The sequence below is a fragment of the Protopterus annectens genome, chromosome 2.part0, assembly GCF_019279795.1.
Source record: "Protopterus annectens isolate FY-2018-M chromosome 2.part0, PAN1.0, whole genome shotgun sequence".
Lineage (NCBI taxonomy): Eukaryota > Metazoa > Chordata > Ceratodontiformes > Protopteridae > Protopterus > Protopterus annectens.
The window spans coordinates 1,798,999,814-1,799,025,355 of NC_056728.1; the positions used below are offsets into that span (position 1 = coordinate 1,798,999,814).

A 25,542-nucleotide genomic window follows, 5' to 3' on the forward strand; every position below is an offset into this window, starting at 1 on the left:
AACGTTTTGAATTTGGTGGAATACATATAGTATGTTTACCATTGCCAGCATCAGCGAGGTATGTTTACATATTAATGAGTTGTAAAAATCAGACGCTATTGGACAATTTAAAATATTTGTGACAGTATATAAATGATGTCATTAATTATGTGTTTGTCTGATGAAGTCTGTATGATTAGATGAAAAATGCGGTGATTCGTTAAGCGTTTTATGTTGTTTGTTATAGAATACATTTTTGGCTTTCTAAACTGCTTGGAAGTCCGGCGATTGGCTTTTACTCCTGCAGTGCGTTTATTGTGTTTTCTTTTATTAATTAATTATACAGCCCTTTTTAATTTTAAAATTCACTTGTAAAAAGCAGAACTTTACATTTCCAGCAGTATACCAGTCACAAATCATACTGATGTAGAATCTTTGAGAGATTTAGTAGGTATAGCTATTCTGGATTCAGTCTTTTGCTTTTTAACATCAGTCCAGGAATTTTTATCAGTAGCTCTCTTCAAGGAAGGGGATAACCAGTCCATATCTACAACATTGCTATTTTTGAAAAATAGGGAAGCTTCTTCTATGTTGTTAAAAGTTCTCATTTCATTTGAATAAAATATTTTATTTCTGGCAGGAAAAACAAGCTGTGCTTTGATATTATTTTGTTTGAGCAATTGTAGAAGTGGCCAAGCTTTTTGCCTCTGTTCCAATACTCTGGTGGAATAATCATTGTCAAATCTACTTAATAAATTCTGACTATATTTTAAAGGAACTTTTTTCCATGCTGTTTTTAATACCAGTTCCTTGTCCAAACAGGAAAAAAATGTTATTACAAGTGATCTAGGGGGAATAGTAGATGAAGTTGAGGCAGGTTTCCCCTAAGGCTCTATGTGCCCTTTCAATACTATATGAGAAACCTTCTTTTAAATCTAAAAACTCAGGAATCCATGAGTTTAAAAATGAAATTATGTCCTCACCTTAAGTTTTCTTAGGCAAACCAAAGATTTTAATGTTGGCTCTTTTTTCTCTGTTCTCTACATCATCCACTTTATTAAGAAGCCAGGTATTCTCTTTGAGAAGGAATTCTTTCTGATTTTCCTCTTCCTTGAGTCTTCCTTCGATATCATGTAAATACGTTTCTGTGTTTGTTATTTTAGTCTGATGTTGTTGAAGATGCTCCTTAGAAACATCTGTTTGTTTTTGACAATTAAGCCTGAGGTTTTCTAAGTTCTCTTTAAAATCATCCACCTTCAAAGACAGTTCTTGTAAGGCAGTAAACACCAACTGAAGTCCTTTTTTAAGGCCACATCAGGATGAGAATTCCTTGAGTACTCATCTCCACAAGCTGTAAAAGTCTCCAAAGTAGTTTGACAAGAAAATATTTATAAAGATCCATCAAAGTTACTACTTTATAGATTAAACTTTCATCTACAAATTCCAGTTATTTTTGTTTAAAAAAAAAAAAAAAATATATATATATATATATATATATATATATATATATATATATATATTTCCTGTATTTTATATTAGTTTTATGGAGCTCTGAAATTATGCTGTTTTCAGTGGGCCATTTCAAGCTCCTGCCCGATAGTTACGATCTTTGTAGGCCCCAGGCTTCTCCTTTAGTTTTGACTGCCTCTTCTTTCTAAATTTGCCCTTTTCTCCATTCAGTTTTATTCTTGTCTTGTTTAGGGTACTAGCTTCTTCTGAATTTCAATGCCTGGAAATGAAAAAAAGCTACTTCACAGATTGCATAGTTTTCCCTTTTTTCTCAAGTCTTTTAAATACAACTTCCAGCATGGGAGCTGAAGAACAGGTCTTTGCTCAGTGGTCAATCAGGAGCTCTCATAAGGTCTAGTAGATGTCAACCAGGCATGTCTCCAAATTATAGACCTAGTAGCTGCTGCCTTACATGATGCATTAAAAGTCTGATATACACATTATCTGATGTGCTTGGCAACCTCTGCAGGGAGATCATATAACTCAAGCATCTCCTGCTTCAGATCATTATCTGAGATTTTGCCCTACTTAGCCCCCATCTTTTCCAGCAGAAACTGCTGATAAGTAATCATGAGCCCTCATCTTCTCCAGCAGAAACTGCTGATAAGTAAGCATGTGAGTCTGGCAGTTCAAGGTTTTGAAGGGCAGGGTTGTAAAATTGTAAACCTTCTTGCCAAATCAGTCAAGTACTCTACTCTTTCTGTCAGTGGAAACTGGGTTCCTGGATGGAGCAGAGGCAGATCTTATGCTGGGATCCAGGGACACTACAGCTGAAAGATTCTTGTATAGAAACATATAGGAATCATTGACCCTTTAGAAGCATTCAGGCTTCCTGAGAGCAGGGAGAAGGAATCTGGCTCCAATGATTCATTAGGAAAAAATCATACAGGATATCCATGACTGGAAATAGATCAAGTATCTTAGGCTCAGGCAGGCCCATTTTGAGTACTCATCAGACTCCCAGAGGAATGCTTCCTTCATCTTAGGAAGAGTGTTCCCAAAGGAGAAATCCTCTGGTGGAGAGGCAGAGAGATGTATTAAATGTCAGACTCAGTAACAACAGAAGGAATTCTGTTTCAGGTAAACCAGCTCATCTGCTTCAGAATCTGAGGTATCAGAATCTTCCAAAGTAAGTTCCACTCTTCTCTTTTTAGATGGGGTGCCACACACCTTACATACTTCCAGAGCTGGTTGTATGGACTTTAGGAAAGTCATTAAATCCTGAGCAAATGGAAAAAAGCTGATGGATAAAGTCAGGGATGTAGTTGGTACAGAGGCAGCACCTGACCTAGGCCGAGGCAAGTTGACTATCACTGGTTTGGCCTTTGGTGCCCTGTGCCTCGTGGCTTTACAAAGAAGCCACAGAGGCCTTGGATCATGGGCAGATGACAGAGACCATGATCTCATCCCAAGGAACCTCCTCACAAACATAAACAATTGGTACACTGCCATCCTCCAAAGTAACAAGAATGACAGGCACCAAAACAAAGGCCCACTTGGCATTACAAGGTGTGGTACGTCTTTGATCTTGGAGAACATGTGAAAGGCTGTCAGCATGGCAACCTGCAAAGAGGTCACACCAGAGGCCTCCATGAACACTGACTCCAAATAGAACAGCTGAAAAAAAATTGCGGTGTCTGGAGTTGCTGGATCTAGGGAGACAGAAGTTGTCCACTGGAACATCCTCAGTCTCCTGACATTCTTCATATGTCTCTTACTGGAGTGCTTTTTCTTCAGAGGAAGCTCCCAGAGACTTGGACAACACCACAGAGGACTGGAGCCAGGTATGCTCTCCTTTTTTAAGCTGCAGATTCCCGAAGGGATTTAGATCTTTTTCTGAATTTCCTCAGGTTGAGCCAAACACAGTGCTCTGGATCAAGACAGAACAGACAAAAGGAACAGAAGACTTTATAGAGAATGTATTTCCCACAGACAATATAATTATTAACTTTTACAGAAAACTTGGAATCTGATCCACTATTACTCAAGATATATCTATACAGCAATACAGCCTGCATACTGAAAGGCATAATAATGTGGCAAGACTGTTGCAATGGGGATTGTGCATATATTACAATACTGAAGTAGCTGAGAAGCATTGGAAACATGAGCCACAAAGCATCATACAGAATGATGAAGTTTACATCATATGAGATTACCCATTACCAACAGTTCAAAAAATAGATGCAAGAAAAACAGATAAGTAGTCCATGAAAAGAGGACAAAAGTAGCACTGATCACTGAAATTGCTACACAGAGTGGCAACAGTGTCTTACGTATGTACAGAGACACAAAGTTATAAAATTCCAGAATATGCAAGCAGAAATGAAGGCAATGTGGAAGAATGATACCAAGACAGTCCTAATAGTAGTAGGAGCAATGGGGAATGTAAAGCCTTATTTAGATATGCTACTGATAAATGTAACTCCATATGAACTGCAGAAGGATTCAGTTTGATTGAGGCACACTGTGGGTGCCTGGAAGAGCACTTTTGGCTAACATTAAAGATTGAAGCAATACTAATTTCCTGAGCTTTTAATCATACTTTGACTTAGGAATGGGGTCCATTCCCATCATGGTATTAGAAACCCTAAAGACTTGGAGAAATCAAACAGCAAGATACAACACAATCCTTTCAGAATCTATCTTTTGGAAGTAGACTGAAAATGCTGAAAACATACACTGCTAGGAAACAGCAAGGCAAGAAAGATCAAAGATACCATCAGCCGACGTATTCATATCATACATGACTGCGAGAGGAAATCAGCTAGGCCTCACTGGAAGGTACAACTCTGAAAGTCAGGCTACCCACAGCCAGGATATCCCCACAAAGTAATTATTACAACAGTGAATAATACAAGGAACATCTGAACATCTACTGTTACACAAGACAAACAGTCAGTAAAACTGTTATAAAGTCTGTGGCTAGGAACATGCCAATAAGAACAGTCATCTCGTAGCACCACTGTGATGAATTTAACTAGTGTGGGTTTATTTCACTGTTTTTGTTTGAGAATGTATAGAAACATTTCCATAAAGGAGTGGGAAATGTGTTAATTTGGTTCTCTATGCTACTGTAGAGTAAATGAAGACATGCTCAGGTAAGCAGGATTAAAGTGGCACACTACTGTCTCTGAAGTGCAGACTTATCTACTCTAGCTACACTACATCAATGAATGCAACTACATTTTTTTTACCTCTGTTTTTGAGATTTTCTCTTTAATACTATATCCATCTGCAGTGTGTTAATCTCCCCTCCTTAATCCCCACAACAAACAGGACAGCAAACAGGAGCATCTCTGAATGTCATCTTGAAAGTAGGGGAGATACTGCCCTTTTTAATTATCTTTAAGTTTATCCCCTCTGCACACCGTACAATGATGTCACTGAAGCCCATGTACAGTCACTGGCACATGCACACCCTCGAATGCAGTCTTCCTAAAAAAAAACTCATACCCTCTATTATAGGCTACAGCCATGCAGGAAATTCACCTAACTAACTCTCCATCTAGGAAAGGTTAGCCAGCATCTAAGCTGCTCACTGCCATGCCCCCAAGCCAAATCATCTAGTGTTTGAGCCTGCCACCCTAAATAAAAGCTTCCTAGGCACAGTCAGAAACCCATGTCTCTGTAGCACTCTATTGACCCTGCATACATTTACAGATACCATAAAACGGTTACAAATCTAAGTAATACAGGCAGGTTTATGCACTACCAACCACGTCTACAACCATGCAAAACAGACAAATCAGTTTTGCCCATCTCTGTGACACAAAGGGATGGAACCCTTACTACGACCCAAGTGACAAGTGTTTAAATAGTGGCCATAGCACTGCAGGAGCAAGACAGGGAGGGGGAGGAGTGAAGAGTTGTGGTCTGCTCACCTCTTCTGTGAGAAAGGGGGAAGTTTGCATACACATGGAGGCACACTGTGTTGTGTGGTCAACCTGGTGGAGACCACAGAGACTACCGCTCATGCTGTAGGGGAAGGGCCAAAGCTGCTTGAAGGAAATGCCCTTTTTGGAAGTGAGGGGGACACACCTTTCCATGGACATTCCATTGCACAGTCATCCCAGAGCCTCAAACAGTGTGTGAGGCTACAGTTTAGTAGAAAAAGGGACATGCTTTGAACCACCTGTAATGACTGCCTCAATGATCACCCCTCTTGGTCAGCTCTCATCCAGTGGAGGGACTGAATGGGCTTATAGACCAAGGGAGCAGAGGACAAACATTTAAAAAAAAAAGAGCTTTTTTAGGGGAAATAGAAATTTCCCCTAAAAAAAAGTGGAAAATTTTGAAAGAACTAACTAACTGAGTGCTTATTTGGAGAACTCTTTGTGAAGAAAGCATGAGTTCACCTTGAGAAAAACTCTGATTACAGCTACCTGGAAATAAGGACATGCAGCTCCAAAATATATCTAGGAGATGTCATGGCCACCAAGAATAAAGTCTTCCAACAGAAAAAAAAAGTAGGTCTGCTGAGACAGTGGGACAAAATACAGATGAATGAGCTTGTCAGTCATGAATTTAAATCACAGCAAAATGAGACCCATCATCTCAGGAAAACAACTTGGCACGTAAAAAATCTACTGCCAATCATTAGCGGACTGGAGTTCGCTTAACAAAAGCCGAAAGACACAACAACAACAACTGAACCTATATCCATATATCTTGAAAAAGTTTTGAGACCATTGGTTGATCAAAATCAGCTTATTTTAAGAGATTCTAAACAGTTTATAACGGACTTGCACAACTTTTATAACACAGATATGGGGGCCTTATAATGGTCACACTAGACGTCCAATTTTTATTTACAGTAATCCTGAACCACCAAGACATAGCTATATTACAGAAACATTTAGAAAAACATCCATGCTTCAACAAAGGCAAGAGGGAAATGATAGCATTATTGATGGAAATAGTCTTAGAAAATAATGCTTTCATGTTTGAAAATCAGTTATAGCTCCAAGAAGATGGCGCAGCCATGGGTACTTCGTGTGCCAACAGCTACACAAATATAGTTATGGCTGTGTATGGGAGCAGGAATTTATTACTGAAGGACTATTCAAAGCATATGTGAAGTTTTACAGGCATTTTGTGGATGACCTTTTTTCATATGGTTAGCAGCTGCTATGATGCTTTGAATATTTCAATCATTCATCCACTTTTTTGAAATTTACGATGAAGTACTCCCCTACTAGTGTAGACTTTCTAGACGTAAAAATAAATGTTGTAGGTGAAGGAAGGATAACCACTGAGATTTTTAGGAAAGAATGTTATAGAAACACTTATTTACATAGAACTAGCATGCACCCATGGCATATTTTTGATAACGTAGTGAGAGGCCAAGGAATGAGGCTATCTGCTGAACAAGAAGGAGATATTGCAGTTAGAGCATAGGTTTATACAAAGAGGTTATAAAATGGATAAAGTAAATATAATACTAAACCAATTTAAGGATTGTAGATCGACAACAGGGAGACTTTATTTTTCAGATAGGCCAGAGGAAAATAGGAGTGTAGTAGTCCAGAATAAGTTTAGGCAGAAAAACACACGATATAAGATGCCTGTCAGATATGCTAATAATGTGCAAACTGCCACAGAGATTTATAAGAAATTTTGGCCAATATTGGCAGCTGATCCTGAAATTAGGAAAGTAGTAGGTACACGACCATCTTTCATGTACAAAAATATGACCAATATCAAGAGGTTATTATGTTACCCTAAGGATGTAGTTAATAAAAGTGTAGGTAAGAAGGTTAGTTAATGTAACAACTGTAATTATTGTCAGTATGCAGATATTTCAGGAAAATTCTACTATCCTGATTTAAGGAAAACCTTTTGGTTTCATGCAGGAGGTACCTGCATACTGAACATCTAGTTTATTTAGCATACTGTGAAATCTGCATGGCATTCTATGTAGGTAAAATGGATAGGAAGTTTAAGTTAAGGATCAGGGAGCATTTGTATGATATTCAGAAACAGATTATAATGAATGCATTAGCCAAACAAGTAATGAATAGCTCAGCGTCCCATACTTTTAATTTTTTTATAGTAGAAAACACTAAAGTTAGTAATAGGTTAGTAGATATTAAAAATAAAACGGAAATAAATGAGACTAAGTGGATTGTAAGATTAAGGGCTGATGCAGGTAAGGGACCTAATGATAAAGTCCCTATTAAACCTTCATTACAAGCTAGATCACTTAGAAATTAATCTTTATGCAAAAATTGTATGCATACATTTATTATAATAATTTGTAACTATATTATATATTTTTATAAGTGTTTATATAAGTATTTTTTATAAGGTTTTAGTACATATATAATTATATAATGTGTTTATATGTTTTATATGTATGTTTAGATATTATTTTCACTGCTAGAACGCTCTCTTGTATATGTTCTTGTATATGCCTTTAAGAGTGATTTTTTTGATTAGGTACTAATTGAGTATATGCATTTAAATGGCAGTTCTTGAGAGTAATGTTATACACTTGAAGAAGCAGTGGGTTACACTGTGAAAGCACTTACATTTTGTTCCTTGTTCTTAGCAATATTTAAATAAGATAACTGTTTATTAAGAACAAGGAACACCTCTCTGCTTTTTGAAAGTATTCCTTGTTCCTGGGTGTTATTGGGCATTAATCCAGAAGGTACAGGTCCTCTGTTTCATTCTCAAAATATGTTACAAACATAATTATGTGAATTTGCTTTTCATCTGTACAAGCAATTTTTGAGGAAAAGTTACAGCCTATAACAGTCTCTGTGTTACACTATACTTTATACATGTATGCAATTTGTACAGTCACTGACTGTCTTAATATTCCTGTTTACAGTACCTTATTTAGCCTAATTGCCTTGGTCATGCCTGAAAAGGGTATTTGGACTGGTGTAGTTACCAATTTAAGTTAATAAGTAAGTAAATAAATATGTACATACATACATGCATAATAATAAAATTAAAGTGTTCTAGAAGCTTGCACGAAGTTGAGATCTCTGAGGGGGAGTGGTTGGTCAGAAGCAGAGGTTCAGAAAAGCATGAATTCTAACTTGGAGAACTGCCACCCCCCCCCCGACATGCACTTCTGGTTGGTAGTTAGAACCTTGAACTCTTCGTGAAGTCTGTCTCTTTGCAGATTTATCACTGGGTCTCAGATGAAGCAGAAACAGTCTGACTCACAGGCTACATACTCTTAGCATTCTTTCCTCTTTTTAGCTTGCTCTGGCTAAAGAACAGGGAAGGGGGGGTGGCATAATGGTTAAGGTATTTATCTCACAGAAAAAGTACAGGGTTTGAGTGTCGCTTTGTAAGGAAAATTGGCTAGGCTTAAAATGGCTTACAAGGGCAGCTAGCCGAGTACTTGTCTGTGAACTTGGGGTGGATGGACTTTTCTCATACATTCAACTGTTGGCAAAACCTCTTCTTTCTTTATAACTCTTCAGTTATCTCCAGAGAAGGCTAACAAATAAGTCCTTCCACTGAAACTGGGCATCAGGAGTGCATGTTGAAGTTTGTCCTGAAAGGGGAGTCACAGCAATGCATGCACCATTAGTGGCTGCTCTAGATAGTGTAGTTGCACAATTAAAGGTTCAAAAGGCAGGATGAAACTGCAGTAAGGAAGGCTTTCTACATATCATACTTGATTAGCAAAGGCATCACCTCTAGAGCAAAGGAGGTTATAACCCCTCTACACTCGTCACTAATCATGCCCATAACTCAGTAACATGCTCCTTTCAGCATGTACCATAGAAAGCACCTGCAGCATTGTTGAGACCTCAGAGGTTTCTAACTAAGATGAGCAAGGGACTCCAGCACGTGCCTTACACAGACCGACTAAAGTCCCTGTCACTAAACGTAGTATCGTATAGACTTCCAACAGGAGACTTAAGCCTGGCTTACAAAGCAATCTTGGACCCAAACCTAATGAATTTGCTGCACATCCAAAATCAAACGTGACTAGAGCTAGCCATTCCAGGGACCTAAATATGCCCTGCGATATGAATAGGATGTGCTGGAGGCACAAATTTGTCTCCCAGTGATTGCTGTGTCTTTGGAATAGGCTGACAATTCATGTGAAGCAGAGCACCTCTATGACACTCTTCAAAAGGAACCTGGATGAGTTGATGTGGCATCGTAAATTCTTACAAGGGATAGCGCCCACAACCATCCTGGACATGGGCAGTCATTAATAAATATAATCCTGGGATATGACTAGAGCACCTATGGTATTACAGTGGAATGAAATGGCTAGGCTTGAAATAACCTCCAGGTCAACAGCCTAATAACCTCCTATGATCCTATGTAACCTCAATGACAGGAAGGATCTTTTCTACAGACACCAGAATCTGGAAGCTGTTTAACTTTTTCAAGGTGTAGACTACTAAGAAGGATTGAAACTGAGACAAATTAGAAAACCAATTTAGTGCCATACTGCCAAACATGGTAGAGAACACCCACTTGCCATGATTGTCCCAAATCTGGATGACTTGCCTGATGGGCGTGTGTTGAGGTATCAAGGTCTCTGACTCTTACTCTGGTCTGAAAGGAATATCTATCTGCTTTGGGATGCTGGCAGAGTATGGTAAGTAACTCAGATGGGGCTATATCTCTTTTTAATAGGAAGCTAAAGAACCTGCACCAGATTTCTTCCAAACTACTAAATGACATTTTTTAAGACAGACTAAGTGCATAATGACCTAGGGTTCTTCTTCTATGATTGCTGGTTAAGTCTTTTCTCAAGAGAACAAATGAATAAGCTATCCATGAAAGATGACATGAGCTGAAGGGTTTCCTCGAAAGATGGGTCACCCAAAGGGGTACTAGTAGCAACAGAGGACTCATAACCTTGTCTATCTCAGACAAAGGGAGTCTAGTCTGTTTTGAATCCTGTGCCCCAGAGAATTCATGGGGAGGAAGATTATTTTGCAAAAAAAAAAAAAAAAAGGGAATAAAGAAAATAAAAAGTTTGATTGCTTACTGTCCAGTTGCAAACTTTGTGACTATGAATAAGTATTCCTGGGCTTCCCCGGAAAAAGAGGCACCTGTGCCTAACAGGTTTGCACTCCAAATGTGGCTGCTGCAGGTGCAACTTCTGTGCTCCTCCCTTCATTGGCCAATTAAAGGGTAAGTTTGACACCCTTTACAAGAGGCAAGGGAGGTGTCTGCAACTTGCAAGGTGCATAAGATTTCCCTGGCGGCAGAATCAGCATGAGCATGTGACTGATGCCTGGTCACTGATTTACTTACTTGCTTACACTATTCTGGCACTGGTCTGGGAATGCAAAAGGCACTCTTACCAGTTCCTGTACTGGTCAACTTTCACAGACATCATCTTAAGAAAGTGGAGACAGACCTCAGCCATAATCTTAAGAAAACTGGGATAAAACTCAAGCCTTTTCTTTTGTCTTCTGAGGTAGCCAGTTTAAGTTCAGGCACTTAAGGAAATGCTTAATGTCACAGGATGCAGAAACAGTGCAGTGTGGGTTCTTACTCTTGACTGCTGAATGCAAGAGCATTATGAAGACTTCAGTGTTTCAGGCACTTAATGTGGAAGATTTCCTATGTCAAACATTAGGACTGAAATCCACACTACATCAGTGACACAGTAGAGTGTGGGAGACTCAGACTGAATTGTGTAGGGTTTATACTTGTGCTAGTAACACACTATGTGATGACAGACATGTGCCAGCAGCCTCTAGCATGGGACTGAGAGTAAACTCAGAAACATGTTGAGCTGGGGATATCAGAAGTGGAAATCTAGTTACACACTGCAGAATCCCTCCAAAGTCAGATCAGCAGCTAGTTACACACTGCAGAATCCCTCCAAAGTCAGATCAGCAGCTATGCTTAGTAGGTAATAACTAGATAGCAAATGTTTATACATAAATATCTAGTATGCTAGCAACCTATTAAGTATTTTAAGAGAATTAATATGCATAAAAAACACTCAGCAACAGGAATTAAAGTAGCCAATAAATCCAGTTTTCCAAGAATTATTACAGATAAGCACTGCAACTTAAGTAATGCTCACTAACTTTCCCCTTTAGATTCACTTAGCCTCGTGTAACTATATACTGATACATTCTGAACTCATTACTGATAACGGCAGCACTGCAATGATGCTGAAAACGTAACCCTGTTCTCATCACACACGCACGTACATACACGCGCACACACACACACACACACACACACACACACACACACACACACACACACACACACACACACACACACACACACACACACACACACACACACACACACCACATATGTGTGCAGACATACATCACTGGAAATCTCCCAGCACCATCCTTCCCTCTCTCTTGATGCCCAAAGGCCACAGACTGCATCTTGAGGTATTCCAAGGTGTCATATAAAAGGTGCACATTATTCCCTTCCAAATGTCCTCCAGCTTTGCAGGCCACTCTTTCTCTATGTCACCCACAATAGCCTGCTTCACAAATGCAGATCAGCAGCACTGAAGAAAAGTAATTGTGTTGTTTTAGTCTCCCATGCCACTAAACAAACATTATTTTACCTTACTTTACAGAAAAGTCACTAGACAATGGAGAAAAAGCTGAATTCTGTTATAAGCATATTTCAAATGTTAGCATTTATTTTTCCTCACCAGGTTTTCTAATTTTCGGTTCAGTGCATCAAGGTGTTTGTCCTTTTCAGAAATCACAATGTTAAGCTGCTCTACTGTTACTGCCATTTCAGTGATTCTGTAAAAAAGGAAACACAACATACTTCAGATACTTGCATCTTATGTTTAGTTTATTTTTACAATAATTATTATATCTATATTATTTATTTTCATTAACTGTTGTATCTGCCTATTTGGTTTGAGTACTGGCTTAAAAGGCTATGATAAATAGTTTACTTGCCAGGCTAACAAAAGATGATCAGTGGAGCAATCTGTAAGTAAATAAACAAAATGTATAAACATCAGATTCTCAGAACTTCTTGAACAATGCCATACCGTGGCATACTTTCATTATCTTGGAAAATAAGCACTTCAATGAGCAATTACTGTTACATCTAACATTTTCATTGAGCTACAAATGCTAATTACTGTTCTGAACAATGTCATGGTTATTGGTGGATCTAAAGTAACTTAACAAGACATAAGATTTAACTTAAACTCTTACTACCATTGATTGCATGTGTGATTTTGTAGACTATAATGTGATAGGAAATCTACTGGCATAAATCACAACGCACTATGAAATCTTACTATTTGTGCTTGAGTTTAAATACTAACAATAACAATTAAAGATGTACCTCCCATGGTGTAGGTCAAGACTACATAGTCAGTAAACAAAAAAAAAAAACCTGACAATATGTTAGCTGAAATTTGTATTTCTATAGGGGAGGGGTTCAAAGCTCACAACAGTCCACATGCCATGAAGTACCTCCAGTATCCCTTACTTAATAGAAACCTCCTACACCTTCCCCAATGTAAAGGTTCTCTCCCCAACACCACTGATCTCTAAATATACTACCTCAGAGGTCAAACAAAATTGGTGAAGAGGGAGAAATACTACGACATTGCAACCCAACTTCTTCATTTACTCTGAGAATTTTGACCTTGGAAACACCATTCAATATAACTAAAGACAGCACTACAGCCATGCAATACAGTACTGACATTACAAGTCTACAAATACACAACACTAGAACAAACTAGTGTTTCCAACCAGCTCTAATGCTGTTGCATTTTGATATGGGGAAGGGAAATGTCTCAGTTTTGCAGTGCCCACAGAAGGTGCAATTAAATGTTTTGCAAGGTTCTCTGTGACCAAATGATCCACTCAACCAAAGAAGAAGAAGAAAAGAAATTTGTAAGTCCATATTTTTATGATATCGAATAATCATAGTATGCATTTCAGTAATTCTGTGAACAGAATGCACAAACCAAAGAGGGCAAATTGGGAACCAAAACATATGATGTGCTTATAGAAAAGCCATATAAGTTAACCAGGGGTTTCATTATGTTAAGTGCTTCAAACTACACACTAAAACTCCTCAGATCTCAACAAAGTAGCCAGCATGAGAAGGTATGGAGTACCATTTTAAGAAGTTAAATTACTAGCAGTAGGCAAAGTTGGAGCACTTGCAATAATCATTAATACTGTCAGTTCAGTACCACTATTTCTAGAAAGATGTAGCAGTGCAACCTTGGAATCTTAATTGATGGGCTATAAGTGACAAGTGGCTTGTGGATACACACTGCAAGACTTCTAAACAGTATACTGCAGAATGCCAAGTAATGGAGCATAAAAAGAAGTTATGTACTTACCATAATGTTTCATGTGTGTTGTCCATCTCACCCTTTATTCTCACTAATGGGCCGGATCCGGTCTGCCGGATCAATGTCAGCCATTTGCTAGCTCGAGGACTTCAGCACAGCTCGTGAGCCTCTTTTACCCATAATGCAACCCCTAGCTTCCTCAGATCTTGTTTGCCCCTAGCAGCGTCATAGAGTAGAAATATATATATATATATATATATATATATATATATATATATATATATATATATATATATATATATATCCCTCAATAAATACACAAGAAAAATAATTCTGAGGCTATATGGCCCTGTAATATTCAAAATGTACAACTTGGTCTCCCAGGAGTATCGGCAGGGGGAATGGTAGAATGGTTGTGAGAAGAGTGAGCTGGACAACACACATGGAACATTGTGGTAAGTTCATAACTTCTTTATGTGATGTTGTCAATCTTGCCTTTATTCTCACTGATGGGACTGCGTCCCAAGCAACTGACTCTTGAGTGGCTCATGGCAGAATATTCTTCAGAACCATAGAACCAGAATAGGCTCTACTACTAGAGGCTAAATCCACTTTGTAATGAGTAATAAAGGTAAAATGTTTTGCCCAAATTGCTGCAGCACAGATGTTATCCAATGGTAATCTAGCTTGAAAAGCCACAGACGTAGCTACAGACCTTGTGGAATGAGGTTTAACAGTATTTGGAAGTGGTCTGTTTCTTGAATTAGAAATGTAAGATATACATAGTGTAAGACATTTAGATAAGGTGACTTTTGCAACTGGTTGACATTTTTAACATCAGAATAAGAGATGAAGAGCTAATCTGATTTTCCAATTTTGGAAGTTCTATGTAAGTAGAAACATAACTGTCTATGAACATCTAAGAGGTGCAGTGAATATTCTCCTTTATTTTGGAAATTAGGGAAGAAAACTGGTAGCTCTAGAGATTGGTTAAGGTTACTTTCCGACACAACCTTTGGTAGAAAAGAGGGGTTAGTGTGTAAAGAAACTCTGTCCTTATGAAAAATTAGGTATGGGGGCTTAGCTGACAAAGCTTGTAATTCAGAAACTCTTCTAGCTGAAGTAGTAGTCACTAAAGAGAGTGTTTTCCAGGACAGGTATTTGAAGTCACATGTTGCAGAAAGCTCAAAGGGGGGACAGATGATGTTAGACAAAACTAAGTTGAGATCCGGGGGGGGGGGGCTGGATTTTTTTATGATGGTCTTATCATAATAGTTCCTTTCAAAAAAGCTTTACAAAGTCTGTGCAACATGATTCCAGAACCATTCTCTCCTATATGAAAGTTAGAAATTGCTTCCAACTGGACTCTAATAGCAGCTGCAGCAGCTGCTTCACTGAAAAGTTTTGCTAAAAATTATAGAATAGAATGTATGGGCGCAGAAAAGGGATCTATTTGATTATTGTTGGCCCATGTAACAAATCTCTGCCATTTACTCCTGTACAGTTTTCGTGTGGACATTTTATGGGAAGATAACAAGATGTTTTTGACTGAAGAGGAAAGAAGGGAAAACCTGGCAATCAGGGGAATTGCAGCAGCCAAGCTGTTAGTTTGAGATTGTTAAGGTTGGGGTGAACCATCCCTGATAGGTGAGTCAGAAGGTCTGGAGCAGGGTCCAGAATCCACGGTTCACTCCGAAGGTGCGGCTGAAGAAAGGGGAACCAGATCTGACGAGGCCAACGGGGGCAACATGGATCATTGTTGTCTCCAACAAACTTGCTTTCTGCAAAAACTTGGGAATTAGGGAGATAGGAGGAAAGACATAAAGAAGTCCTGGAGGCCAGTCATGAACAAGTGACTCCCCCGTGAGATGGATGAGGGCAAAATAGTTGCTGCATTTGGCATTGTTGGGTGATGGAAAGAGATCGCAGCAAGGCTGGCCCCATTTCCGGAAAATCTCTTCTGTAACTTTTTGATTGAGGGACCACTCGTGTGGCCATAGTATGGCCCTGCTCAATTTGTCTGCAATCGCGTTGGATTTCCCTGGGATGTGCATTGCTATCAGAAAGCGGTTGGAAGCTGTTGCCCATTGCCAGACCCTGAGACCTTCTCGACAAAGGGGGAAAGATCTGGTTCCTCCCTGTTTGTTTATGTACCAGACTACAGACTTGTTGTCCGACTGGATTGCTATCATTCCTAGAGAGAGAGTGCCTTGAAATGCTTGCAACGCTAAAAACACCGGCCTTATCTCTAGGATTTTTATGGGCAACTGAGCTTCGTGTTCCTGCCAGATGCCCTGGACTGTCTTCCCTAGATAAACCCCCCCTCCATCCAGGAAGCGTCCGTGGTCACTGTGGCCTAAGGTTGACGGGGCATGAATTGAAAGCCTTGAGATACCAGTGGTGAGTAAATCCATCATTGGAGGCCCTTTTTAGAAGTGTTGGTTATGATAATTCTGTGTGACGATGGAAGTTCCAAGATTGACCATTGTGTGGGAAGTAACCACTGAAGTATTCCTATATCCAGATGAGCTAGAGGAATGAGTACGACTGACAGAGCCATTTTTCGCAGTACCTGAAGAACTAGTTTTGCAGAGGCTCGTGTCTTCCTGATTAATAGCTTGACATAATGGCAAGATCGTTTACTCTATCTTGCGGGAGTCTTGCTACTAGTGTAGTCATGTTCATCTCTGCTCCTATGAAGATTAAGCTTTGACATGGCTCCAGAGCAGATTTTTTTTGAAGTTTACGGCAATATCTAGGGAGGAACATAGTTGGAGGGTATAGTCCCTGGCTTGTAGCAGAAGATGCCTGGTCAGGGGGGTTATGAGTCAGTCACCCAGATATAAAAACATGCGGAATCCTCTGTGTCTCAGGTGAGCTATCACTATTGCTATACACTTGGTGAACACTCTGGAAGCTGTAGTGAGACCAACGGCCAGAGCTTGAAACTGGAAGTGACTGGCTCCTAGCTGGAAGCGTAAGAACCTTCTGGTCGCCTTTCCATTAGAATGTGGTAGTATGCATTCTGAAGGTGTCTAATGAGCACATCCAATTGTCTTTTTCCAGGAAATGAAGTATCGACTGCAGTGTCACCATGTGGAAGGCCTTTTTACAGACTTGTTTAAATTGCTGAGGTACAAAATGGGTCTCCAGTCCTTTGTTTTCTTTGGAACTAAAAAGAATCTTGAGTAAGTTCCAGATCCTCTCTGCTCTGCGGGGACTTCCTGGATGACACCTTTTCTTAGCAACTTTTGGATTTCTAATGTTGCTTGTTCCTTTTGAATGGGTTGAATGTCTGGAACTGACTTGTTTACAGGAGGGGGGAAGAAGAAGGGAATGAGGTATCCTCTGGATATTATATCCTGCACTCATTTGTTATTTATGTTTTGCCAGGTTTCATGGTGCAGAGACAATCGACTCCAACTGCCTCAAGAGGCGAGCAATCGGGCATTCGTTCAGGAGTGCTGGAGTCCTGATTTTGCGGGCCTCTCCTGCCGCGATGGTGGCATCTTCCATTATTGTTCCCCCCTCTGCCTCTAGGGGAACTTTCAGCCTGTGTGTCTTGGAAAGACTTCTGAGATTTCCTGAACCATATCTTCCCACTACCTATTTGACCTTTGGGAAAGGGTCTAGTAGGTGTGAAAAAACATATTCCAACGGCAGATAAGGTCTTACCTTCTTGTTCACAGCTGGTGAATGTTTCTTTTACTTTGAGCCCAAAAAGAGAGGAATCGTCAAAGGGGGTGTTAATGAAGGAAGACTTGAAGGGCTCCGTGAAATCACAAAGGCGCATCCAGGCCTGCCTCCTCAGAGAGATTCCTGAACCCACTGCCCTACACACTCCATCTGCTGCATATGATACAAGCCTCATGGACAAGTTCACAACTAAATTTAGGGTGGCAAGCTGAGCACTGACTTTATCTACCCCCGCATCAGCTACAGCTCCTTGGAGTGAGTCTGATAGTTCCTTTAGCAGATCCCTCTGCAATCTAGTGACATGGGTAAGATAATTCAGTGACAACAAGGCAAAGGCCGCTGTCAAAAAGACGTGCTTCCCATACCTATCCATGGTCCCAGAATCCTTATTTGGAGGATGGATAGAAGAGCTGGCCTCAGAAAGTTCCTTTTTAGTGGCTAGTGCCACAACCACGGCGTCAACTGCTACACCGTTTGCCAAAATGTTCTTGTCCTTAGGGGCTGTAATATACTTATCTGGCCTCCTAGGAGTAGGCCCTATGATGTCTGGGGTCTCCCAAGTCTTCCGAGGGATTAAATCAGTAAGCTCATCAGAAGGAGGGCTCACCCAAGAGGTTGAAGGGCAAGACCCAATGGCCTTCAGGTAAACTGACTCCTCAGCCAAAAGGGGGGGTGGACTGCCAGTCACCTCTCTGCTTTAAGATTTCCAGGAGATCTCCAAAAGAGACATCTTAAGGAGGTGACCATAGGGGGGCCTTCTGCTTCATCGAGGTTGATATCAGATGTGACGGACTCCTCTGGGGAGTTGAGATGCCTCCGCTTGTATGTCCTCTTCCAAGGGACCTCCTCAGTGAGATATTCTGGGGAGGTTTCAGAAGAGAGGGGAGTCTCCTGCTGGACATCCAGAGGCCTAGGGTCTCTGCGGACCTGTGGAGAGGGTAGGTGAGAAGACAAAGACACCTGGACAGAGCTGAGCGAAAGATCCGCAGAAGACTGTGTCTCAGACTGAGAAGTAGTCAGAACCCTCCTTATAACTTCAAAGACAAATGAGCTGTTGGAGCTGATGGAAACTCCAGAGCAGAAGAAGGAAGCTTTGAAGCAGAGGAAGAAGATGAACTCACCACAGCTGAGGCCCCCAGAGGCAGGGTCGGATCTGGTGAGATACGATCCTGCCCTGTGAACCTGACCAGAGAATGTCTGATATCAGAGGTCTACTGCTCTGACTGGGTGGAAACACTCAGGGCAGATACTGGACCTGAGGAAGCTATGAGTCCTGGACCCGATACAGACACAAGTTGGATATCGGAATATTCTGGCTCCAAAACTAAGGAATGGATTGAAGGAGGAGCAGGCATCAAGGGGGAAGGCTGTGTCTGATCCGTTGCCTTTGGGCTCAGATCCGACAATAATTTGGCTAAAGCCAGTGTCTTTAATAGTCTCTCCACCACCCTATCCACATCTTCATCGTACAGACTCCTGGTGGACTAAGTAGAAAGGGTAGGTGACCTGAATCTGTCTAGAAAAGGTGATGGGAGGCGAGAGTGGACTGGAACCAGGGAAGGTGATTGGCTCCTATATCTGAATTCAGAGGGTAAGGTCATCTTTGGTACAGAGGATTCTTGCAACTCCGAAGACACCTTGGATCTGACCTGGGTTGTCTGCTCCAATGTTTCTTTTGGAGCTGACAGAGGATCTCGGATTTGAAGAAGCTCGCTGTTTCGGTTTGTCCAATTTTTCAGACTTTTCAGATTTTGAAGATTCATGCGATATAAAATCAGGAAAATGGGGACTTGGTCAAACCCTCTAAAATAAGATTGTTTTTATACTCCATCAAAGCCCTGTGGTTAAAACCATGGCAGATGGAGCATGACTCTTGTAAATGAAGAGGCCCCAATCAATAAACACATAGAATGTGCGAATCGCTGAGGGGCATCTTCTTTCCACATTAGTCACATTTCTTGAAGCCTAAGGGCTTCCCTTCCTGCTTTTGAGTCACACCTGAAAGAAAAGAAAAGTACAGAGTCGGATGAACAGCACACTCACACACACACACACACACACAAACACAAAGTTTGAAAACAGTTCTCTAACTTAAACAACCCCCCCCCCTTTTTTTTAAAGTTAAAAAGGGAGAAAGAGTTAGAACATCCTCTTCCTCTAACCTAGGATGCCAACTACTACTAAAGAGAGAAGAATGATTAACCAATAGTTGCTAAAGGTAAAATAAAATACTATTTTAAGATAAACATAGTTTCTTTAAGTTTTGGAAAGATATAATTAAGTAGCAAAAGATTAAACACTTAGCCCAGAGCTGTGCATCGACCCTCTTCACTGCACAGCAAACGAGATCTGGTGAAGCTAGGGGGTTGCATTAAGGGTAAAAGAGGCCCACAAGCTTTGCTGAAGACCTAGAGCAAGCAAATGGACGAGAAGGATCAGATCCGACCCATCAGTGAGAATAAAGGTGAGATTGACAACATCACATCAAAAGTTTGATGCTGACTCCTCAGAGTCTTTAATTCAATTTCTGTGTAGTGACTAACAAGACATGTACATGCCATTACTGTTGTTGTCCCCTTTCTTAAAGCTGCTTACAACAGTACTACACCTCTTTTTTTTCACAAAACTTACAAAGGCACTGTAACTAAACAGTAATGTACCAGCATTACTATACAAGAATTCAGAAATATACTCAACTATCAACTAGCATGTCATGATTATTACAGTATCATAATGTACTTTACAATTTTAACTTTTATTATGTGCATTATCCAGTCCCTGCTTCTTGCCATAGCTGGCCTTAGGCATAGGCCAACTAGGCGGCCACCTAGGGCGCTGCTCCTGCAGGGGCGCTTTTCCAGTATTTATTTGAGTAGGTAGACCAGGATGGGGGCACCGGGTAGTGTGATGGGGGGGCACCATGGAGCCCTTTTGCCTACAGCACCAGCTGACCTAAAGCCGCTCCTGCTTCTTGCTGTAATGTGGTACTTTACAAACATACATACAGATGTAATAGAAGTCAGGTGTTTAGAATATTCTTACACATCTGGGCATCTTTATTGTCAGAATGCCACTCTCCAGGTTGCAGAAATATATAAGTGGCTTGAGAACTATTTAACCCCTCCCCTAGATCTACTCAGGTGGGTCTTGAAAGCAAACTGTGGGTGCTTAGATGCAGCTTTTAATTGGTGTCTGACATTATCTCAGGACTCAAGACACTTCTCCCTCTGAGAAGGTGGTTTACTTAACTGAGTAGTCTGACAATGCTGTCCACTCACTTCCTTGCATTAAGAATTACCATTTTTGGTCAAATGCCGTATGTTTCCATATCATGTATGTGTATATGTAAATATATATATATATATATATATATATATATATATATATATTTATACACACACACACACACACACACACACACACACACACACACACACACACACACACTGATATACACATGCAAAAAAAAGACTGGGAAAGGAAATCAAACCAGGAGTAGTCAAAAAAGAAAACATCAGACAGAAACTGAAAATGACAAAAAAAAAACAAATATATATATATATATATATATATATAAGGACCCAAAGGAAAAAGAAAGAAAATTGGAAAGTTCATGGAGTACTGTTGTTTTACATAAACTTACCATTGCAGTAGACGTTCGAATGATCACTGCTGCATTAGCCTTAGCTACATGGGTTATTATCCTGCCAGGATACAACAGCCAACCAGCTTGCAAAGCTTCAGAGCACCTTCTATGCACCCAAACTGTCTGACAGCTCAAGCTGAATAAAAGACAGGTTTGGGTGCCAAGCCCTTCACAGCTTTCTTGCCAACACAAAAAGGGGGAAGCTGAGCCCTGAAGCTACAATGCTAGGCAGAACAAAAAATGAATACCCACACCCTGGCATAACAACATACCAAAAGAACAAGTGGGATGGATGAGAGGGAGCGGATGCTGCAGCAGTGATCATTCAAACATCTACTGTTATAAGTTTACTTAAACGACTGTACTATGCTCATCATATTGTTCACTGCTACAGTAGCCGTAACTATATGGGTATATTATCCTAGCATACATTTGGGAGATGGAGGGAGAAGAGTCCAGCAGCCCATGGAGAGTGGACTTTGCAAAGCCTGATCTAGACCTAGAGCAAAAATCAAGCTTACAGTGCTTTGTAAAAGTATGTATGGTAGACCAAGTTGCTGCTTCTAGAATATTTCTAGAATCCAACCCTTTCCAAAAAGCCATAGATGAAGCCAAGACCCTGGCAGAGTGGCTCTTGATCCTGCATGGCATAATTTTGTTGTGGAGACTATAACAAAAGGGAACAACCACAGACAACCATTTGGAAATAGTCTGTTTTGACAGAGTTTGGACCTTCTTCTTACCTTAACAAGAATGATACCTTCACAAGAATGATACTGCAGTACAAGGACAAAATGATTGACTTCAACAATTAGCTAAGCTTCTGGTGTCATTCTAAGGGATTCCAGTATCTGTCTGCCTGGGATGGCATGATCGACAGACCACGATGCTTTGCCAGAGATGGCCTGCACCTGTCGCCCTTGGGATTCTGGATACTGGCAAAGGCTCTTGCCACCCCTATAGTGCCTTTTTTAGGCAAGGTTCAAATGACAAATTCACCACTGTAACAGATAGAAGCAAGCAAAATCTGAGGGTAAAGCTACTCAATGCTAGAAGTCTAAACCTCAAAATGCACTCACTCGAGGCACTCCTTAAAATGGAAAACACTGACATCTGTGCAGTGACAGAGACCTAGTTCAAAGCTCCAGAGAGCACCCCTGCATTACCAGGCTATAATTCATACCACACCTTTCGGCCACCTAACCCGGACCGAAACACTAAAGGCAGAGGCGTGTCCATATTCATTAAGGATATACACACCTCCAAGCTAGTTGCTCAGCATAATGCATCCGAGATTATCCAAGTTCAACTAACTCTGGGCAAGACCGCAATCCAGATTGTAGCTTGCTACAGACCACCCACCATGCCCCATGATTCCCACTCCGCTTTTCTTGATACACTGGAAAATATTAGGGTACAACCCAACACCCTAATAATGGGTGATTTCAACTAACCCACCATTAACTGTGAAAACTACATGTACCAACTCTTTTGCTCAATGTTTTCTGGAATTCATCAATTCCAACACCTTGGATCAACTTATCCACACCCCCACCAGGGGCAGCAATATCCTAGACCTGGTCATCACCAACATGGGCGACCAGTGTTCCAAACCAGAGGTCAATTCCACAAGCTAATCACCCTAGACATCCACATCCCCCCCCCCCCCCCCATTAGGGAAACAACCCTAAAAAATGTCTCCAAAGCCAACTTCATGCTTCTTAAGACAAAAGTGGCAAACTTCATGACACCCATGCAGATGGACAATAGAGGTACGACTGCTGAATCCTACACAAATGCACTTTATAAGCACTTACACAAGTGCAAGGATCGTGCTATCCCTAACAGAACCAAGATGCTATCCTCCAAAAGAAGAAAGCCAATCTGGTGGTCTTCTGCATTAAACAAATTCTACAACAGAAGAAAGAAAATGTTGCAAAAATGAGTAAAATCCCATGATTGGAAGAACTCCCTCGTCAGCCTCAGTATGAAGATGAGATCCCTCATAAAATCCTCCAAAGCTAGTTATGAAAACAAAATTGCCATTGATTCTAAAGACAACCACAAAGCATTCTATAGCTATGTCAAGAATCTCAATGGCAACACTCAGATCTGCTCTGAGTTACAGCACAATCACACTAAATATACAGAACCAACTGATATTGCCAACATCCTGGCAGATAGGTCCAGTGCTAACTTTACCCCACTCTCACCCCCTAAAGGGCCCATCTCTATACCGTAAGAATGCAAAGTTCCTGTAATCACTGCTGCCCAGGTAAAAACCTCACTCTCCAAAGCCAAGAACAGAGCATCCATGGGATCTGACAACATCCCAGGCTGCCTTCTACATGAACTACAGAATGAACTGGCACCCCACCTAAGTACCATGTTCAGTCATAGCCTCACCTCAGGCTTTGTGCCCATTGAATGGCACACTGTGACAGTTATCCCACTCCACAAAGGGGGAGCCACGACAGACCCAGGGAACAACCACTCCATTAGCCTGACAAGCCTGGTCTGCAAGGCCATGGAACGTATCATCATGGAACTCATAAACAAAGACATTGGAGATCTCCAAACTCTGGACCCCACACAGTTCAGGTTTGTAAAAGGCAGATCATGTCTCCTAAACCTGATAGACTTCTTTGAAGCAGTCACCAAAGCCATAGATGAGGGTAAAGTGGTTCACACAGCCTATCTAGATCTCGCCAAGGCATTTGACACCATCCCTCACTCTGGAATTATAGATAAACTCATTAAACTAGGTATAAATCCCCATGTCACAAGATGGATTGCCAACTGGCTTACTGACAGAACCCACACTGTGAAAGTAGCAGACTCCAAATCAGACTTCAGACCAGTGACAAGTGGAGTACCACAGGGTTCAGTTCTGAGTCCTCTCCTGTTTGGTATCTACTTCTCTGAAGTACAGGCTAACACAGAAGGTCTTTGGCTAACTAAGTTCGCAGATGACTGCAAACTAGGAGCCATAATCGAAACTCATAATGATGTGAACATCCTGCAAAAGGGCCTCCCTGAGACAGATGCCTTGTGTCAAAGCCATGGCCTCAAGCTCAATGCCAAAAAGTGCATTGTCATCCCCTTTGTCAAAAACTCTGTACCCATATACTACCACATAGGCGGTAGTCAACTTAACACCGAAAGTATGATAAGAGACCTTGGGACACAGGTGGACAGTAGTCTGTCCTTTGACAATCACATCGCCACAGTGGTCAGGAAATCCTTCTACGTGGCACACCTCATCACAAAATGTTTCTCATCCAGAAAAAAGAGGTCATTGTTCTGCTGTACTCATCACTCATTACACCCATTATAGAGTACAATGCCCCTTTTGGTATGTACCTCACAAGACATCTACAACAACTGGAAAGGCTGCAGAAATACCTCACAAAGAGGATTACTGGCCTCAAACAGATGCCCTATACAGACTGTCTCAAAAAACTCCAGCTTTACTCTGTCGCATATCGCCTACTCAGAGGCGATCTCTGCCTAACATACAAAGCTATGTCAAACCTAGAGCTGTTGGACATGCTCCACTTAAAGAAATCCCAATCCCTCTGAGCTACACGCTCTAGCGACCTAAACCTTGTCACCACAATAAACAGAACATGCTGGAGGGATAGATTCCTGTCCCAGAGACTTCCGATACTCTGGAACAGACTACCTATCTATGTCAAACAGAGTTCCTCATTAGCAGTCTTCAAGAAAAATCTTGATGAATGGATGGGAAATGGGAAATTCACCCCGGGGATCATTTATGTGGCTCTGCTTGACAGGGGCACCGGAAAATTATTTTCTTGGGTGGCAAAAGCCAGGGTACCTTTTTGGCTAGGGTTGTATAGGCCCTAGGGCCAATAGCCTAGTAACTACCTATGAACCTATACAAAGATCTGAAAGGCTTAGTTCAGCCAAGATGGTACCTGAGTTGTCAGTGGACATCCAAGGTAAACAGTATTATGTTTCCCTCATTTTTAGGATAAGTAAAGAATGAATAGTTAATCTTAAAGTAAACTCAGATATCACTTTAGACATAAAAGACAGATTACTTCTCAAAGAAACTCTGTCACTGAGGAAAATGAGACAGGGTTGACTCACTCAGGTACTCTTCTTTCAGAGGTGAGAGCAATCAGTAAAATTGTTTTCTATGTTAAGAACCTCAAGTCAGCCAGATTAACTGGTTCGAATGGAGCAGGAGTTAGCATCTATAATACAAAATTAAGATCCCAAGAAGGGGCCACTGTTTTTCTTGGAGGCCTCTTAAGTAAACTATTTTGAAAAACATTTTAACATGAGAATGCCTTGAAACAATAAGATCCATAGGCAGACATGCTGAAAAGGCCAATTAAGGAACTTTTTTTTTTTAAACACACCTTTATTGAATTATCACTTGTGACATAGGAAATTTCACACACATACAAAAGTAATAAAACTG

General features: G+C 40.7%; 1 protein-coding gene across 1 annotated transcript in view; it reads right to left on the bottom strand.

Annotated features, from left to right (window-relative positions):
- The window catches only part of CROCC (ciliary rootlet coiled-coil, rootletin), a 2,018,646-nt gene that overhangs the window by 1,308,391 nt on the left and 684,713 nt on the right, over positions 1 to 25,542 (bottom strand). Inside the window, exon 9 of the mRNA XM_044061829.1 lies at positions 12,122 to 12,218. Within this exon, the coding sequence (XP_043917764.1) occupies positions 12,122 to 12,218 (97 nt within the window). The remainder of the gene's footprint in view (positions 1 to 12,121; positions 12,219 to 25,542) is intronic.